At 42.0% G+C, this 20,608-nt stretch overlaps 1 protein-coding gene across 1 annotated transcript; it reads left to right on the top strand.

Moving 5' to 3' along the window:
• Positions 1-676: 676 nt before the first annotated feature.
• Positions 677-7,539, top strand: elfn1a (extracellular leucine-rich repeat and fibronectin type III domain containing 1a; the record flags this gene model as incomplete). The annotated part of the gene is made up of 5 exons (XM_084488476.1): positions 677-719; positions 2,308-2,419; positions 3,024-3,042; positions 3,301-3,325; positions 5,171-7,539. The coding sequence occupies 5 exons, from the start codon at positions 677-679 to the stop codon at positions 7,537-7,539; spliced, it is 2,568 nt and encodes an 855-aa protein (XP_084344602.1).
• Between the last annotated feature and the right edge of the window lie 13,069 nt (positions 7,540-20,608).

Genomic DNA, 20,608 nt, shown 5'->3' with positions numbered 1-20,608 from the left:
ACACCACTTCCCTCCTCCGCCTCCATCCTCTGTACTCCATCTCCTCCCTCCTTCTCCTCCACCTCCTTCTCCTCCTCCTCCCCCCACTTCCTCCTCCCTACAGCACTTCCCTCCTCCGCCTCCATCCTCTGTACTCCATCTCCTCCCTCCTTCTCCTCCACCTCCTCCTCCCTCCACCTCCTTCTCCCTCCTCCTCCTCCGTCTTCCTCCCTCCTCCTCCTCCCTCCACCTCATCCCTCCACCTCCTCCCTTCTCCACCTCCTCCCTCCACCTCCTTCTCCCTCCTCCTCCCTCCACCTCCTTCTCCCTCCACCTCCTTCTCCCTCCTCCTCCTCCGTCTTCCTCCCTCCACCTCATCCCTCCTTCTCCTCCTCCCTCCACCTCCTTGTCCCTCCACCTCCTCCTCCCTCCACCACCTCCTCCGTCTCCTCCCTCCACCTCTAAAGCAATTCATAGCATTTCAATGAGGGACATGTTTTCCTTCCTCGGTGGAAGTTGGTTTCATTTCGACTCAATTGATTCGGCCAATTCTGTGTGCCCATCTCTCTTTTCTGTCTCGCTCCCCTCCACCCCCCCCCCCCCCCCCCCCCACCCCCCTCATCCCCTTTTCATTCTTCTTCTCCTGGCAAGAAGTGCATGCATTTCCAATGTTGTCAAATAAAGGGCAGTCATTGGTATGGATGAGCAGAGGCCCCTCGGATGTGGAGCCGGTGTGTACGGTGGGTGGTGGGTGGGGCACCTTCACCGTTGTCACAAAGCAAAAGATAGCGAACACCCGGGACATGGGAATCAGGTGACATAGACGCAGAGCGCGCGCGCGCGTGTGTGTGTGTGTGTGGGGGAGTGTGTCTTTGATAAGAACTCTTTTGTGGATGTGGAGGGGAAAGAACAGACAGGAGCCGCGGTGGTCGAGGTTGGATTAGAGTCGATTTTGCGCGCATTGATCTCTCTTAAACAGTCTTGGCAGACACAAGGGAGCGAGCATGATGGCGTGTTACAGACAGAACCGCGGCAGTGATGTGAGGTGACGAGCGAGGCCTCCTTCCCGTACTCGTGGGGGAGCGGCAGTCGTCGTAGAGACACGCTCGGCCGACGCGACGGGCGCCACTATAGCAGTTTATCAGGCTCGAAGCGCTACGCAGTCCAGATTGGTTCCGCCCCATCGCTCGCACGGCCCAAGCTGGTGTTAACTTGTTACTTTCGAAATGGTTGAGTTCAGTTTTGTTCCCTGACGTCGTTCAAATGATGTCCGGGGTTTTTTCCTTTTATCTTTTATCTTTGAATCGTTTTTATTATAACCGGAAACCTATTGCCTCTGTTAATAATTGTCAGTTGAACGGCAACAAGTAAGTTGTTGCTGTTTTAGCATTTTTTTCATTTGAATTGATCTACGAACTGCTTACTGCGTACACGAGTACGCGTTACCACAAGAGGAAACAACAAACAGTCAGCAGAGATATCATTTAATCAAGCCAAGGCCCTCCATCCCCCCACACACACACACACACATGCACAGAGTCTTTAAAATGTTGTATACAGGAGGATGAAAGGGAGAGGAAAAACCTTCATTACGCAGCACATAAAGCTCACATGGAAGAAAGGGAGCGTGCGGACTGGCTGTTTGTGTGTGATAGGAGAATGGACGGGGCTCTCTGACGCCCAGGGTGCTTTCTGCACTCAGGGCTAACGCTCAGCCATACAGATTGCAGCCATTAGGGAGAGTGGTAGGGGCCTCGGAGGTGCCGCATAGACCTAAGCTTTTAAGAGACAACAAACACAGTCTGGCTGCTGCCATCGTCGGCATCGGTGTTCAAGGCGAGAATATATGCGCCGGGCTCTCGCATCAAACATATGCCGTAAAAAATCAGTTTGAATCCCCTCATCCGCAACCCCACACACACTTTTTAATTTGTTTATCCTGGTCTCCGATAGCGAGTCGCTCAGGGCTGTTTTTTTGTGTTGTCGCAAAACCAAAACACGACGTCCAACTCGTGGAAGGGAACAGGGAGAGAAAACAGGTTGAAGATAACAACTTTAGGGAGGAATAAAGCGCTCCCAGGCAAATCTGCTGGTAATTAATACAATCCCCCTGCGAGCTGGGGTTTACCCTCCCTCGAGAAGGGCGGGGGGGGGGAAAAAAGAAGGAAGAAAGGTATTACGCACAGGAACACATTCGTCGCGTCTCAGCGGTGAAGCAGCGGTGATCTGTTTGAAGCTCGGCAGAGTGAGTCACTCTGGACAAAACAGCCCGTCGCGCGCTCACCGCGAGATGACACTTTAGGGCTCTGGGTTTACAAACTCCTGCAGACCTGCAGTTAACTGCTGAAGTGGTGCCAGTGCACCACGCCGCCACCGCCGCCGCCGCCGCCGCCGCCCCAGACCGGCCGAGGTCTGCTGAGTTCCGAGTACACACCAGGCGGTATTTACTGTAAAGGTCAGAGACCGGGGGGGGGGGGGATATTAAATGGACAGCATTTGCCCACCGAAAGAGGAGTCTTTTGCTTTGGCAAATATTCTAAGAGAGCTGTGTTTTTCATATTCATTTCATGGAACATTGGATTTGGAACTAGCTTTTCTCCCCGGGACTTTAGAAGAGCTCCTATGTTGTTTTTTTTCCTTTTTTTATTATTCCTCCATTGCAAATGTTCTTTTGTTGTCACGGAAGGAGATGTGTCTAATGGCAGCCATTGGCAATTTTATAGCCATGTCCTCCGTATGGTATTATTGCTTTTACTTTTGTTTTCTCTACCTCAAGCGTCACATCTTTATTTTTGTTAAAAAAGAACAGCCAGAGGTATTAAAGAAGGAATTAAATAGTGGCAATTAAATTGGTAATTAAATAATGTATTTATTTCCTTTTGTCTACCACCAAGCAGACACATGAATCCACTGCTTGTGTGACAACAGCAGGAGCTGACATTTGGTCTGCTTTAATGTTACCAGTTTATTAACAACCATCACTTTTTTATTTACAGCATGAAATCCCTGAGACGTTATTACACTCGTGTGTGGATTGTGTTCAGATCCCACTCTGACAACCAGGTATTCCTGCAATTGTGTAATTTGATAAACTGCTTTTTCAAAAGGTCAACCAACCGCAGAAAAAAGCCCGAGCCCTGAGAGCTGGCGGGGTGCCAGGTTGAAGTATATTATGGCTGCCATAAACTGTCACATGCATTTTGTTCCCGCAGTTTTGATTGTGCTTTTTTCTGGATCGCAGGGACATTTCCTCTATCAAAAAAACACTGCCCACCCTCTGTGCACTCCCATAATGCAATGCTTCATGACTTGTGGGTGTAGCTGAAGGGGGACATTACCGGGAGCAGTGAGTGGTACCACTGGGTTTAATCATTTTCAAAATCTCCTCTTTGATTACCAGCACACTGCCGTTGGAACAGAATAATACTGCTTATAAATCCTACTTTATTAACTACTCACAGTGGGCCTTAACAGTAAAACACCTTGGAAATGATTTTAATCTCCAAGAATTTAAAGTCTTGGCTCAATGACTAGGGTCATCAACATATCCAAAAAAAATTACGATCAACGACTTAAGCCTTTTGGGCTTTTTTTAGTTTGTTTTAGCTTTTCAATTATTGACTTTTTAAGCCTCACTGTGAAGCTTAGGATTCTCTGGTCATCTGTAGAATATTTTGTGCTGTAATTCGTGCTTTAACGGTCTTGGAGACACGATTTGACATGTGTACTGTGGCGAAAATGTCCACGGTGCTTCACCGGAGCTCCCTGCCGGTAGGGCCCGCCCATATCCCTAATTTCCATGGGAACTCCTCTGTGTATTCAGTGAAGCGAGCCGATAATTCCCGCTTCACACCACCAAGTGAATGTTACAGTTTTGTAGGGCCGTAAGTCATGCGATGCAATTAACTTATGGTTCTCCAAGCAAAGTATAATTGTTGTGTCTAACTGGACTGAAAAATAAGTTTTGAACGACATCATAAGCTTCCTTTCACTATAAAGTGTTTTTTCAAATCCATTCATCCATACCATAATTATTTCATTATTAATTTCTAAATATTATGTATGCTGGAGATATATAATTACATCCATATAAATAAAAAGCCTTTCAACATGTGATGAAGCAGTATGGCTGTGCTCACTTCACAAAGATTCACAGCTCCAAATATGGAGTTGTAAGTTCATTTCAATCTTCAAGAATTTGGTTTGAAGGGCAAGGAACACAAGGAATAGTCACAAAAATAACAGAGGAAGATGTAAGGAGCATGCCTGTCGCTTTGCCTTTGCCTGTCTGTCGTTTGCAGAGGCTTATTGCTCACCCTGTCTGGCTGTCATACCCAAACCAACAGTACAATAAATATAAATTCCATCCGTCCTATGTTTGTTGGAAAGCTAAAGCTCAAACATGCACTCATGCAATCATGGGTTGCCTCCATTAAAGGTTTAATCTAACTTTACATCACATTACTTCTAAATATTGTGCAATCCACTGTGGAAAATTGGAGCAAAAAATATTTAATTTAACTATGTATCTGTATCAGAATATAAAGAGAAAAAAAGCATGCTAAAATGTCTTGAATTTATTTAATTCAGATTCCAAACAGTTTGCAGAGCTTGACACCGTTCGGTGTAGAGGTGTGAAAACGGGTACCTTTTTTTTCTCAATCAACCTGTCAAATGCTAATTGGCCATTGGTAGCCAACAAATATTTGTACTGTTACGCCAACCTAGGAAATGCATATGCAATTGCTACTAACCATTCAAATGGCAAACAAAATATAAATAACATGTTCTTCTCTCTTGCCTGCAGGGTACTGCTGTGAAAAGGAGACCGACGAGGAGAGGGGAGACAAACACCATGATGCGACAATTTAACGATGGTCGCCCCTCAGAACAGAAACACAAACCAATCTGAGCCTGTGAGAAGCTTAATCTCGACGAGCCTTCACCCTGAATTTGACTGCAGGCAAAACTCCCTGAATGGAACACCTAGTAAAGCGAAACACCCACCACTTTTTTGCAAAGGTTTGGTACTTGAGGATGCAACCATCCTTCAATGAATGGGAAAACAACATTAGGGTTGTTTCTGGCACTGAGCACCGGTTTACATCCAGCTGAATATTCAACCACATCCGTTCAACTGTATTGACCACGCTGCCCTTTGCCCTCTCGTACTGTTTTGGACGCTGTGCAGCTCTTAGAGAAGCACCAATGGCCCGCAGTGTGGGCATGGTGATCAGTGCCTTTTTCTGGTCCGTGGCTCTTCTTTATGTGACTAATATCAGTAAAGTCAATGGAGACTGCTGGTTAATTGAGGGCGAAAAGGGCTTTGTGTGGCTGGCGATTTGTAGCCAAAATCAACCCCCTTATGAGGCCATCCCTCAACATATCAATAGTACCATCGTTGACCTTCGTCTCAATGAAAACAAAATCAAAAGCATCCAATACTCTTCTCTGAGCCGCTTTGCCAACTTGACCTACCTGAATCTGACAAAGAATGATATCTCCTATATAGAAGATGGGGCTTTTTCTGCCCAATTCAATCTACAAGTCCTCCAGCTGGGCTTCAACAAGATGCGGAACTTGACAGAAGGGATCCTCCGGGGGTTAGGCAAGCTACAGTACCTCTACCTCCAGGCTAACCTGATTGAGACTGTGACACACAATGCCTTTTGGGAATGCCCCAACATCGAGAACATTGACCTCTCCATGAACCGAATCCAGCAGTTAGACGGCTCCACTTTCGCCAACCTGAGTAAGCTCACGACCTGTGAGTTATACACCAACCCATTCAACTGTTCCTGCGAGCTGCTTGGCTTCGTCAAGTGGCTCTCGGTTTTCCCCAACAGGACGAACGAGAGGATGGTATGTGACTCCCCACAAGGCGTCTCTGGTTACAGCCTTCTAAGCACGCTTCCCAATGACCACACGTATAGGAATGCTCTTTACATGCTCACCACTGTGTGTACAGATGACTACGTGACCCCATACATTCCCATCCCCCCGGAGCTCACCACCACTCACCCGGACACCACCCCCTGTCTGCTGGACGACTGCTACTCAGGGACGGAGCCGGATGACATCATCACCACCACCACGTACAATGAAGTGGAAGTCAAACCCAAGATGAAACTGAAACAGGTGTCTGACACAGGGGCCATCATCAGTGTTCAGATCCCTCACCCCTATAAAAAGATGTACAGCCTGGTTCAGTACAACAACAGCTTCTTCACCGACATACAAAACCTGAAAGATATCAAGGAGGACATTGAGCTCAAAAACCTAAAACCCCACACTGACTACATGTACTGCGTCGCTTCTATACGAAATTCTCTCCGATTTAACCACACCTGTCTGCAAATCACTACAGGCCCATGGCATGGAAAGGACAGAGCAGTAAGCAATGCGGCCGCGACCCACTACATTATGACTATTCTGGGATGCTTATTCAGCATGATCATCGTCTTGGGAGTGGTCTATTACTGCTTGAGGAAAAAGCGCCACCTAGATGACAAGCACAAAAAGACAGAGAGTCTGAAGAAGAACCTAATGGAACTCAAGTATGGACAGGACCTTGAAGGGGGAACCATGCCACGCATGTCCCAGAAGCAGATGATGGCTGGAGAAACAATGGGCCGAATGCAATACATGCAGCCTGGAAATGAAATGGAGCAATACAAGTTCCAGGAGCTAAGTGACATGCCTAAGATGAACAAGGGGAATTACATGGAGGTGCGTGGTGGGGACCACCACGAATGCAGGGAATGTGATATGGGAATGCCCGGCAACAGCCAAGGGTCTGTTGCAGAGATTTCTACCATTGCAAAAGAGGTGGATAAAGTCAACCAGATCATCAACAACTGTATAGATGCTCTGAAGTCAGAATCCACCTCTTTCCAGGGGATGCATTCAGGAGCGGTGTCTAATGCAGAACCCCAGCTGGTACTACTATCAGAACATCCCCAGAGTAAATCGGGCCTTCTGTCGCCAGCGTACAACGACAGCTACCACCACTCGTTGCAGAGACACCGCTCCGCCGACGTGTCCCCAAAGAGGCCCAGCACTGCCACAGGGGGGCCTATGAGGAGCCCCAGGCCATACCGCTCGGAGTCCAAGTACATCGAGAAGAACTCCCCCACGGGAGAGACCATCCTCACTGTGACGCCCGCCGCCGCCATCCTGAGGGCGGAAGCGGAGAAGATGCGTCAGTACAGCGACCACCGCCACTCCTACCCGGATCCCCAGATCGAGGAACTGGAAGGACCCGATGGCCACAAGTCCTCCATCCTGGAACCGCTCACCCACTCCCGCACCAGAGACTTAGCCTACTCCCAGCTCAACTCCCAGTACCACAACATGAGCTACGCCTCCAGTCCGGAGTACTATTGCAAACCTTCCCATAGTATCTGGGAGCGGTTTAAGCTCCGGGGGAAACGGCACAAGGACGACGAGTACATGGCCGCTGGGCACGCGCTGCGCAAGAAAGTGCAGTTTGCGAAAGACGAGGACTTACATGATATTTTAGACTACTGGAAAGGTGTGTCTGCTCAGCATAAGTCGTAACCGTTCTGAGTGGAACCCACAGATGCTTACAAAGGCATAAGGACTTTGTGTGACAAATATTTCAACGGATACTTCCATATTGCTACTCATTTGTGTGTATCACATTCGATTTTGATTGTGAGGATGATTAATATTTGACTTATCATACTAATTACAACATTAACGGGGGAAACCTTTTACTTAGTAAGGATAAAATATACTGCAAATTGAGAACGTATTTGTTGCAATGGATTATAGGTTTTTGGGTAATGCATGCCCAAGTCCTGTGACAGTGGAATTTGCTGTTGTGTACTTTTGAGAATATTATATGAAGAATATGTGTCTACTGAAACGTCAATATTTTTCTTGGAAAAACTATGTGAACCACGAAACATTAATTTACTACCTTCCTACAGTATATTTCAATAATATAAATTGTACAGAAATGGTTTCCGTATTTGCTGTAAAAAAAATGAATTGAAGCATTGTAGAGAATTGTTTAGATAATGCCAATGGGGAGCTGGGGGTATTAGAGGAAGGGCTCTCTTCAGGATGCCATGTCTTACTTTAAACCGATCAGAAAGCCTGTTACCATCTCCACTCAAGTAACCCCTTTATCCCCTATCACACCCCCTTTTTATCTATTTATTTTCACCATATAAATGTTCACATCCACACATTAAAGAGAGTCAGTCCCATTGTCTGCAACTGCCCCAATAAAAGTGCACAGCACTCAGACGGTGTCTCTGTTAGACTTTACACTTATACCTACCATCCCTGGCAAAGACGTCATGAACCACCAGTTGTATTTGTAGTACCAAAGTAGAGGAATCTCAGATGTTTACAATATTTCTAGATGGTATTAATAGTCTTAATGACGTCAACACAGATTCATATTAAATTCACACACTTGGCAAATCCATATATGGGAGATATTCAAGATTTTCCCATATTGTTTCCTCACTGCAACATTAATACATTTGTATTCAAGTTGATGAATAACTTGAATATAGAATCTAAAACAATTCTTGAAATAACAACCCACTATTATCTCACCTGTTGTTTACAATAGGTGCACTGAACTTTCTGTCCTACAGCCCGATTGATGAATGTAATAACATTCTGTATATGGCAGCTTTTACATATCTTTTCAACAAAGACAACGCTATTTGTTCGCTCCAGTATTTCATTTTCCATTGTATTATATTGTAAAGATTAATGTTGAATCCATGAAAGAAGAAAGTGTAGTCTATTTTGATAGATGGGCCTTGTTGCTTGTAAAAATGTTTCATTTTCTCTTTATGGCTAGGTTGTTCTAACTTTTTGTATATTATGAAGCTACCAGATAAGTATAAACATGCTATAGTTAAATTTGAGAATGTGAATCTTATCCTCTGACTTACTGGCTGTGAATTTGTATATCATATACAGTTTTTTGGGTAAATACATACATAATACACTTAATTATACTTTCTTTGTAAGATGTTTATATTGCTCGTTCATAACAGGCTCAGGATTTTTACTACATTCATGAATGAGAAATCAATGCTAACGACAACATTTACAAGTGGTCTAAGTGCAACTTTCAATCAACTGTGCATGTGAAATGTTCATGGCTATACTAGATGAAGAAACTACAGTTTGGTGGCCTTGTATGCTCCTCTCATGTAAATTGATAACATCAGACATAGGACCACAACATAGAAGAGATGGAATACAAGATAATACTGCAAAGCAAGGTTTTCCTATACTACACAATAGGACCATTGTACTTGACGGTTTAGGAGGAAGTGAATCAAAATGTAATTTCTGAAATGTAGACCTTGTTTGCTCTTTGAGATTTCTTTTAGATGTATTGCAATGTAAACATGTTGCATATGTTTTGAATATACTGTGTACCGAGGCTGTTGTTATTCATGAATGTGCTGAGAGTCATGTGATCGGCCTGACATGAATGTGCAATGTAAGCACCTTGTATTGTGGTAAAGATTTAACTTGGTTGTCTGACCTTATATTTCAACCGCCTTAAACTTTTTGCGATGTGTGTACAAGTGTAAAATTTCCTTCTTTTTTTGTTTTACTTGCAATGTTCATACTGTTTTACTGGGTCTTCATTTGTTGTTTTTATAAACCCATTTCAGTATATTCTCAGAACTGTCAAGATTTTGAGTTATTTTTACAGTTAGCATTGTGTTTTTATACTGCAAACTGTAGCACTTCCACGTCTATTAAGAAGAGCTAAAGTTGCCAAGAGAACATTTGGAAGATGAATGGCTGTTGTTCAAGTGCATCAAAAACAAACAAGAGCACAAAACTGTGTTGGTTTTTCTTTTTCATGTATTTATTTTATTTCTCAATACTATGTTATCTGCTTTCAGACAAAGTACTGTGAAATAAAGATAAGGGTGCATCCATCCATGTAATATTGTCATTCCGGCTCTTAAGTCTTAGTACCACCTCACAATTACAGCAAATTGACTGGAATAGCGAGTCCATTAGTCCCTAAAACGTATAATATCAGAGTGTCAGCTATTTTCTGTCAACAAGATTTTTTCAGATATCATTTTCAGAGATGTAGAAGAGATGTAGTAAAAAGAGGTAGGGTTTAGCCCTAACCCCAGCCTACCAAATAACATGTCTGGAAAATTTCAAAAAGTATATTCATCGAAGTACTTAGGTCTCAAAGTCAGCTAATAAACTCTAACTTTGAGGTCTCAGGATGGTAGTGATATATTCGGAAAGGATAAATCCTTCACCATATAAGAACATGAGGAGAATGTAAGTACATAGGCTCATACAGACAAAACAGACTCTACCATGAGAAAAACAAACACTTGCTGCCGTATGTCATCATTTTGTCCTACTTCTGGGACTTCAATTCTCTATGCAATAACCGACTTGTTCTCTATCTCTGATCTGTCTGAAGGTTGCCTGGTCAACAAATGCAGGTGCATCTTCTTTTTACATCAGATTGAACATGTGAAGGATGCCTACAAATTACATAGCATATGGCAGTAGCAATTTAATTTATATTTGGAATGGGCTACTTATGATCCACTACAAGATTTAAAAAAAAAAAATGTTTTAGTGACCAATTTGTAACCTGACTCTCGCCAGATGAATTTCGTTCTGCCTAGCTCCACTCATCCATCTGGGATTGCTCCATTGAAGAGGTGCTTTCAAAAATCCTTGCATATGATTGGATAAACAACTTGTTTCGAAACCAACCTGTGACGCTTGCTTCCTCGATGCGAGCCGCCATTGTTGTCTGAATCAAAACAGTCGCTTCTCTGCTACGTCACATCTATAAAAATCCTGCCCGGCGGTCCTGATTGTCTACCATTTGCTGGTAGTCGATGGTAGCGATCCCGAGTGGAGTGAGTGGAGCCAGGCAGAACGAAATTCATCTGGCGAGAGTCAGGTTAACCAATTGGTGCTTTAGAGTGCAAAATATTGAAAATGTTTAAATGCTTATTGAATGTTTAGCTTCCAGGGCGTTTCTGGCTTCTTTGGGGCCCTATGCAACAGTTTTTTTGGGGGAGGCTATTTCAGGAGACTTTGCCAGGGGGATTCCAAGTCCTCTAATGTGGTCCATGGGCATGCATTTAACATTAGAATGCAGCAAGCTGATGCCCTTTAAGAGGAAAAGAAGAAAGATATTTGAAAAACTATTTTATTTTCTCTCAAATCAGATCAAACATCTCAAGTTGACCACAGCAACTGCTAATGAATGGGAAACAGGAGGGCTAGAGAGCGAACCACTCTTTCAAACTCATGAAAACTGAAATAGGCTAAATGAATGTTGCTAAGTGCATATCTTGGGTCTGCAATTGGCTGCTCACAAGACACAGCGTCCCTAGCAATTGCAGCATCTTAATAATAATGTAATTTTTGGTTTCTTTTTTGGTTTTTCTAAAAACATTTATTTTTTTGGAGCATAAAGGGGCTTTAACTTGACACATTTGACTACCAAGAGAGGTCTGTCATTTGAAAAATAATAATTAAAAGTTATTAAATGGCAGCTTTGGGGTGGCCCCAGGAAACTGACCAGTTTCACAAATTTAAAATGAAACTGTGAATATCAATACTCTTCCTTTACAATGCTAATGCATTATGCATTAAATAATGTATGAATGCATTGTTTTGCAATACAAATATTACTTACATTTTTATTTTGTCTCCCTGTTCTTTAGGCAGCCATTTCAAAGGGTAAGTGAAACATGTATAGTGCCAAACATTAATTCTGTTTGACTGATTCAATCTCCATGGATGAATTCCCATCTGCCATATGGCTATGTTTGCCCAGTGAAACACTTTCCACTGTAATATATACAAAACGTCATTTTGAGGGATGAAGCGATGCCAGCAAATCAGTGTCATCTGGAAGACACGTCTCTAAATATTCGGTAGGGAAAATAAAGTCTTTCCAAATAGTACTGAGCAGTTGTTCACATTCAAAAGTATAAGCATGAGTACCAAACACAAAGTTGACAAAACTGACAAACTACCACACTACAATGTTTCATATCATTTGAAAGAAGAAAGTTCTTCTAAATTCTCTCCGTGACACGGTATGCACAAAGTCAGGAGACGGGAAGCCATTTCTGGACATGGTGTGTTAATCAGCAGTCTGCAGAGCATGGCTAAGTCTCGGGGTAAAGCCAAGGGAACATCCAAGCAGGAGCAACGGCAACCGCTTCCCCGGCTCTTGTCAAACGCAATGTCTAATTGGACACGGTTGATAAATTACAAAGGAGTGAGTCTTCAGTGGTCTCAAAAATAAAGACCCTGTACATACCCAGAGAGATCAAGGCTGGACCAGTTGTTCCACCGGATCTTCCAGGCCCTCACTTTTTTGGAGTGGACACAAACTGTCAGGCGACCACGACGACATTAAGCTGCAAAAAATAAAAGGGGTGCTGGCTGAAGGATCATACTGCAGCTGCGTTAGAGGTTTGAATAATCAATGAGAATTGATTATGAGTCAATGAAAATTTGCATTTAACACAAACAACAACAGCGACAACAAAACAATATACAGCTCTGAGCGGCGATGAAGTGGCCAAAGTAATATTTAAACCTGTGTTGAATAGGCAGCGCTGCCGTTGAAGAGCTGAACACTGAATGGGATTTATGCTAATGTGGGCATTTTGAATAACAAACAACGTCTGCCGTTCATTAATACCTATGTCATGTAATTCAAGCGTAACTCCAGCTGGTAATCAGAGGACAGAGATGATCCTTCTAAATGGAAGTTCTGTTCCTAGGTCACAGGGAACTAGTCACTCTCCGCCACTTGCAATCAAAGGGAAAATGGAGGGGAATTTGCTGAGCCACACCCCATATCCCCCCCCCCCCACACCCTCATACAGCCGTAGCTGTGTTGCTCATCATGACATGAAAGAGAGAGCGAATCAAAGCCTCTTTAAACGGGTCACATGACGTGTTTTGTTTCAGGAACTTGTTTTCTTTACATCTTCTGGTGATAATGAAGCAGCCTTTTTTTGGTGCTTCACATCTTCTGTCCTTTTTTATTTTTTCCCTTTTTCCCCACCAACACCACCACCACCACCAAACAAAGAGTCTTCTGATCCGAGGAGAGCAGCTACACATGAGAGGGACGCTAAGGGAAAACTCAATGGCTGGAAGATAAAAAGCATTTAATGCTTTAATTATTTCCTGTTCGTAGCTCTATGAATTTGCTTACCACTCCATTTAGAGGTGAGGACTTTGATGCAAACCCTCAAAACAGGCTGTGAAACAGAAACAAAGCCTGAAATTATTCTTAATCATACAAAGTCTTGTCATTTCCTATTCAGTCAAAAAAAATAAAGGAAATAGGCATTTATAAAAGGCATTTCCTTTTCTGTAAACAACAATTACAGTGCAAAGACACCTTCCCCAGCCAATAGATTGCATCATCTTCTTATTGCCTTACCACTCACTAAGAGAACACGTTCAATCAAATCCAACCTAGATATACAACTGTGTGTCAGAGTATCAATAGATGGTTTCAAATCCCCTCCAGCATGTCATCAAGCATTCAAGTCACCAAAAAGGAATTACCATATGAAATTGTATGACTCTAGTTGATCACAAAATCATCCGAAATACAGTGCATGGACATAATGGGAAACATTGTACATGAGATACGTTATAATATAAAAGCTGCTTAAATGTCACTCAGGAATGGAACCGTTTAAGAGTGCACTTGTCGTGCCTTTTAGCATTAGTGCTCGTAAACAGGTGGTGTGTGAGTCTGTACGTGTGTGTGTGATTCTGTGTGCTTGCGTGTGTGTGTGTGTGTGTGTGTGTGTGTGTGTGTGTGTGTGCGAGACACACAGACGCTAATGTGTAGAGACCAATGCAAGGGTGACGTGGGCTGTGCACTGCAGCGCAAATACAGCAATCAAAGCTGTGTGTGTTTGTGTTGCAGTTGACCCTGTAATGGACTGGAAACCAACTCAGGCTGTCTCCCTGCTTTGCACCATGCTAGATTACATTCAGCCCTCCTCCGTGTGGGTTGGCTTGGTGTCTCCACCCACTCCTGTGCTAACCACTTAGGCAATATGCCCTGTGGCAGCAACCCAGGTTCGATTTCCAAACTGCGCTTCTCTTTTCAACCCACATTCTTGTCTGATCCTCTTTCCTGTCCGGTCCTGTCCATGAAAATACATTTAGAAGAAACTGGCTCAATGAAAAACAGATGGTTTAAAAGAGTGTGTAAGATGATGTCAAATCTGCCATCTCCAATGACACTATAAAGGTTTTAAGGTGTCTCTCTGTTGACAAGGTATGTATTTCTGCCGTTTGAAATTGAACACAACGACAGTCTTTTGTCAGAAGAATGTGTTTTATAGTCTTCCCACCCCTGCAATCAACATATTTTTTTCATCCTGCTTATGATTGCGGAGGCACTTGGCTGATAGACTCTGATCTGTATCAAAGTCCTTATAATCTCTCTCGCCTTTCCACTAAAGTATTCAGAAGCTGTCACTGATTGTGTGATTGCATAAAATCACTGTCCAAGGTGATTCCTTCTCTTTGCAAAGTACCCGACACTCGCAGCAACCCTGCCGTCTGCAGGTTTTCATCAGCTTTTAAAACATTGGGTCTATCTTTAGAAATGTAGTGAGTATTTGGTTGTTGACAAGGTCAGCTCAAGGGAAAGCATTCAAGGAGCAAGGATTTTGTCACAATGAATCCCACAGTTCTATTACGCTGCAAATATTCAGTATCGCATATCGTGATGTCAAAAAGATATAATTGGGATATTTGACATTGAAACGTGATGTTTACTGATTTCTAAAAAAGGCCACAGTTTTTGAATTGCTATTTATGAAGTAAGTTTATCATATCCACGTTCATATTATTCACATTTGGTGTATGCCGTTGACTATTTATCTGTTAGAATTTCTTTTGATTGGCTCACAAAATCAGTTCAATCACACAAGAAGAAAAGTCGTGATTTTCACAGTGTGAGACATCCTCATCTGCTCTGCTCATATCGTGTTTCAACCAAAAAAACATAACCTCCTGCCTTTTAATCTTCTCTCTTCTCTCTCGTGTGATAGTCAATGTCAGGAACAGGATTTGGGCATCGACTGCAGCAAATTTCAAGGAGTCAATGAAGGAAATGAATACAACATCTGCAGTGTTCATTTTATGACTCACATTGACGAGTGTTGTACTTTTTATTCCACACACCAATTATTATTTTAATTTGAATTTAAAAAAACATAGCCGCTATTTCATATTCATCATCGGCCTACAGTCAAATGTAATTTTATTCCATTTGTATATCAAGTGAACATTTCAAGGACTCTGTGATATGGGAATGGTTTCCTTTTGGACATTTTTGTGTATTCAACATTTTATATTTGCTATCCTTAGAGGGGGTGATTAAATGTATTTATTTAGAGTTTTGTAGTTACCCACTACTTTGGTAAATGGATGAGGTCAAAGCAGTGATCTTAGTAGACAATCAAGGAGGCTTTGAATTAAACATGGACCTTGGCTCTCTGTGTCTGTCCTGTTACTGCAGTTGTGATGAAGCAATGGTGTCCTACAGTTTTACATAGGATTTCAGCCAATGTAGTAGGCTATACAAATTGCATAGTTACTGTCATATATAGCTAGTCTAAACATAGAGTAGCTACTGTTAACGAGCAATGCTAAATTCATAGCTAGTTTTATATAGAGATAGCTACTACACAATAGTTTTAACATGCTATGCAATTCAATGTTTGGATTAGCCTTCAATCGCAATGTGTAAGATTGAGTCCCTCCTTCTAAGTAGACTTTTATAACACCGTAGAGTCCACTCTAACAACACTGTGCATCACAGTGTTGTTAACAATAATGTGTAGATTCTTGTAAACCAAAAGAGAGGTAAGAGCTACTCAGCATTTTTTTATTGTAGAATATACCAGCCCAAGGATGTTATTGTATTGATAACATAATTAAAACCAATATTGAGCAGCATTGACTACAGATAAATCCAGGTTATTTTAAGATACCAGCTAGTTAAAATGTCACACATTGCGACTTTAAAATTGATTCATTGCGCTGCCAAATGGCAAACACAGGCAATACTTGGGGCAAATGAGTTCTCAAAGGAAGTAATTTCAGACCCTTTACAGTCTATGATTACATGTAGAGCGAAACAAAGTTATTGTTGCTAATCAGGCCGACTGTCTTGAGTCGTCATGGCAACACATGGGAAATCAAAGCGGCGATGCTGAGCTACCTTTTAAATCACTTTAACTCTGTTAGGTTATTCTAGTTCCTACTGGAATGTGCTGTCTGTAAACTGTTTAAAAGTAAATGGAGGTATACGATGATGCTGATGAGAAATAACTCTTTTTTTTTTATTTAAAAATTTATTTAAAAAATGTATTTAATTTTAGAGCATGATCATGGGTAGATACAGGCAGCGATGTACCAAGCATACATTCAATGAGAAAATGGGTATACTACATGATTCTTATAGGGAAGCAAGAGGAGACTATCTTCATACATAAGGTGACCTGATAAGTAAATAATTGTTCATATGCAAGATTATGATGCCATGCTAGAGATTATGATAAGCTATTTTGGGGGTGACCTAATGAAGCACAATTAACAGGTTACCAACATTGTCCTGAATTGACTCCGCTATCTTAGAGTGCCAAACAACTCTTCAAATGCAGCAACTAGAACGTTTCTTAAAAGAGATTTTGCTGGAGGCCAGGGTGCAGACTGAGGGCTTGAAGGATGATGGAATAGTTTCAAATATGGATTTTACAGTCGGTACTATTTGTAGCATCCTCATTACCTGCACCGGCTTCCACTCAGTGGACGACTCTATAGGCTATTTATAATTGATCTTGTCACACAGACAGATAGGCAGGGACATCACTACCTTATGGGATCGGTGAGTATCCACGATTATCCCTTGCATATTTATTTTTAGTATGACCCATGATATAACTGATGCTATTTTTTAATTTTAGAGGTGTTTCTCAACCACAATGTATTATCACTAACGAGTGATGACCTTGCATGGTTACCTGTATATAGACGTTATCAATATGAAAATATAATGTGTAGAACAAAGACAGAAGTTATGTTCACACAACTATTCATAACTACAACTACAACATGATTTTTCCGCCAATGAATGCCTTTTTTCAACATGATGATGAGTTCATTAAACGCAATAAAAGTTGATATGAAGTGATAAAAGAGGTCTGTGGAATTGTGATTATTGTGTGAATTATGATTGGAATGGAGCGGAAACAGCAGACGAGTCAGTCTACCTCGCATTTCAATACTTTTTCAATGGATGTCGTTTAGCGACAAGGCCGCTGTAATAAACTCCTTATTTTATTTCATTGTCTCAAGAAGATATGAAGCTTCTACCGCTGTCATAATAATGTCATCATATATACATATTTCAAACATTACACTTTATCATATTATATCATCGTTTAGAGAAACCCATGTTGATCATGTCTGATGACTGCTTATCCAGTAAAACATATTTCGTTAAAAAAATGGTTTGATTGGACTGTGATAAGAAAGTCTTACTTATATACACTATCTTATTTAACAATAAACACATTTGTTGTAGTGTTCAATTCCCATCCATAAACTCTTTATTCATTGTAAATAATAATGAAGCATGTCAAAGGAACATCAGCATCATGTAGTCCTCTCACCTGACCTATTCTTCAATTAAATAAAAAACATTTTCCCCTTGAACCACAGGGCCAATCATTCACACTTTGTTCAAAGCCCAAGGTACAACATGTTGTCATCCACATGTCTGTAGCCCGACACAACACACAACAACATCAGCCACCAGAGAGCAACTGTACCCCGAGGCCTGTGTGGATTTTTTTCCAGTGCTCCGACAACAAGGGAATGAGGGGAACGAGAGGTGTGTCATTGAATGTTCCCCCACTCCGTACCTGCATTCCCCCCATCGGTGAGGGAAGTGTTGCTCTCACAAAACATCACGTGGCAATTTCCCGAGCCACCTCAAGTGCATTCGTTTAAAACAAAAAAATGTTGCAAAAAAGACACAAATGTTGCAAAAAAGAATGTTACTTTTTTCATATAGCCTACAATTATGTAGTCGATTGAAATAATGGCCCAGATACAAATCTATAAACTTGATTTGGCTTTTCTGTCGATATTTGAGTAGCAATCAGGAGTGATTGAACTCCATGGAGCAAGGCTGTGAGAGGGCAAACAGTTGACTTGTAAAAGATGAATGGTTCAGCCCCAGTGATCTCGGTGCACTACCACCATTCCTGAACCATGAGTTATCCACTTACTCTCAACCTGAACTGAGATATATTCAATCTCATGGACAGTTCTGTCTTCCACACAGTCTTCTTTTGTGTAAAAGATTTGTGTTTTGGTATTCTTTATTTAGGAAAGGAATTAGAATGGCTTGATATTGACTATTCTATACAATTAAATCAGCAGGACCCTGATAATAGGAACACCTATATTTTTCCAATGTTAATTGAATAAATAATGTTTTAAAATTAGACATCCTATTAGCCTTTTACTTCAGCAGTAATAAAAGGCTTTTCATTGTCACACACAGTTTTCAGAAATAATTGGGTAACATAGACAAACAAAGAGTACAGATAAAAAGCATGTATGTCACTTATGAAAGGAAAAAGATTATATATGGGCCTATATGGTACAATAAACACATCTCTAACTGTCCAATTCTTTTGTCACCTTAATCAAAAGCTTTGTTGGGGGCTTGTAACAGAATAGAGACTGATGCCGTCGCTGTATAGAAACATTATTATTATTATTATTATTATTTATTTTGGGAGGTTTACAAGCCAGTAGCCCTATTAGCGACCCTGGCAGCTGCGCTATTTCATATCCAAACAACAAACAACAAATGCCATATAGTGAGCTCCCGTTGCTTCCTACTCATTTTGATAATAGCTTTTTTTTTGTTTCGATAAATCACATTGGCTTTGTTGGATATATAGTGCTGAGATTGTAGCAGGTAACAGTGCCTCTTCCACTGCTCCATATAATATTTGTTTGCAATAGATTCAGATGTTGGACTACAACAAACCGACTCAGGGCAGGCCTAATGTATTGATCTGTTTTCAAAACCAGGCCTCCCGGAAGCATGGTGTAACTGACAGTGGTCTGGATGAGTTCAGGTTTCACAGCAAATCAACCTAAGTAGACGTGGGTATTTTTGCACCATGCAATCTAGTTAAAACAAGAAAAAGTGGTGCTATTTCAAGCTGAGAACCCCCCCCCCCCCCCCCTCCCCCTTCCCAATTAATGACTTCACTTGAAAAGGTTTGCAGGCAGAATCTCCATTGATTCTGTGTTATTCAAGAATCCCCCGAGCTAGGTAACTCTGGGAGTCCGAGACACTGGGAGACTGTTAAGCAGGGACCCCCTTGCCGTCCAGCGCCGCTCATTTGGGGCTGTTTGCTTTCGATATTGATTGCTTCTTGATATTCCCTTTAGCTGGACCTGTCTCTGAAGCTCCCCCACTGTAAGTCATTTGTCAACCGCATGCCAATTATGCTATAGCCCAGGCCAGCGGAGCCGCGGTGGATTTTAATGAAAGCGTCGGCTGGAAGAGTTTGATCCGCATTGGGCAGCGTGGCCCTGGCAGGTGAAATGTGATTGGATCGCGGGGGGATTTCACATGGTTACACTCATGCCGCGTGCTGATGTATGACTTTAATACCCATGTCAAGGGTAGAGGTGTATGTGGGTGGAAATCTGATATGGACACATAAAACTATTATTGTATAAATTTCTCTCACATGAAATAACGTCTAAAGTGAAGTACAACCTTAATAGATGAAGAAAGTCCAGCATACTAAGACTATTAGACCATAACAACACCAAACCACATTTCACTTCTATCAAAATGTATAACGTATGTATAATGTATAAAACATGTACTAAAATGTATGCCTCCTCTGAATCTCAGACTTTGAGATAGATCTTGCGCAACAAATCAAATGTGTCATGCGCTGAAAACATTGTGTCTAGCTCCCCTGGACCGTCTCCAGCGTGGGAACCTAAGTTGCAATCCTCGCCTCCTCCAACACTCATCATCGACGATGACTCTATTATCAGCGACATTAAGTCGAAGCCCTCTACTACTCAGGTGCTAAAGTCGCTGATTTGATGTTGGAACTCCCGGGCTTGCTGACACAGGACTCCATGGTTGAAAAAGTCGTCAAACACATCGGCACTAATGATATCCCCCAGCAACAATATGAGCTACTCAGACATGATTTTATGGATCATTTACATTTTTTAAAGATCAGTGGGAAAGACATTTTCACTTCTGGTCCCAACCCCACACTGGGTCGCATGATTGGGTGTTAAGTAGGATCCTGAGCCTTGACCTTCAGGATCCAGATTCAATGTGAGGCACACAACTTTTGTTTAGTTTATGGAATTGTATCTTTTACGGGAGTGCGCTGCTTTTTTTTAAAGGTGGTTAAGACTCGGCAAGCAACGCTGCTCAGGATCTCCTCCACACTCCATGAAATTATGGTCCATGAAACACAGGGAACTACAATGGTAAACT

Source organism: Micromesistius poutassou (assembly GCF_964030765.1).
Source record: "Micromesistius poutassou genome assembly, chromosome: 1".
Classification (NCBI taxonomy): Eukaryota; Metazoa; Chordata; class Actinopteri; order Gadiformes; family Gadidae; genus Micromesistius; species Micromesistius poutassou.
This window is presented reverse-complemented; position numbering and strand designations above follow the sequence as displayed.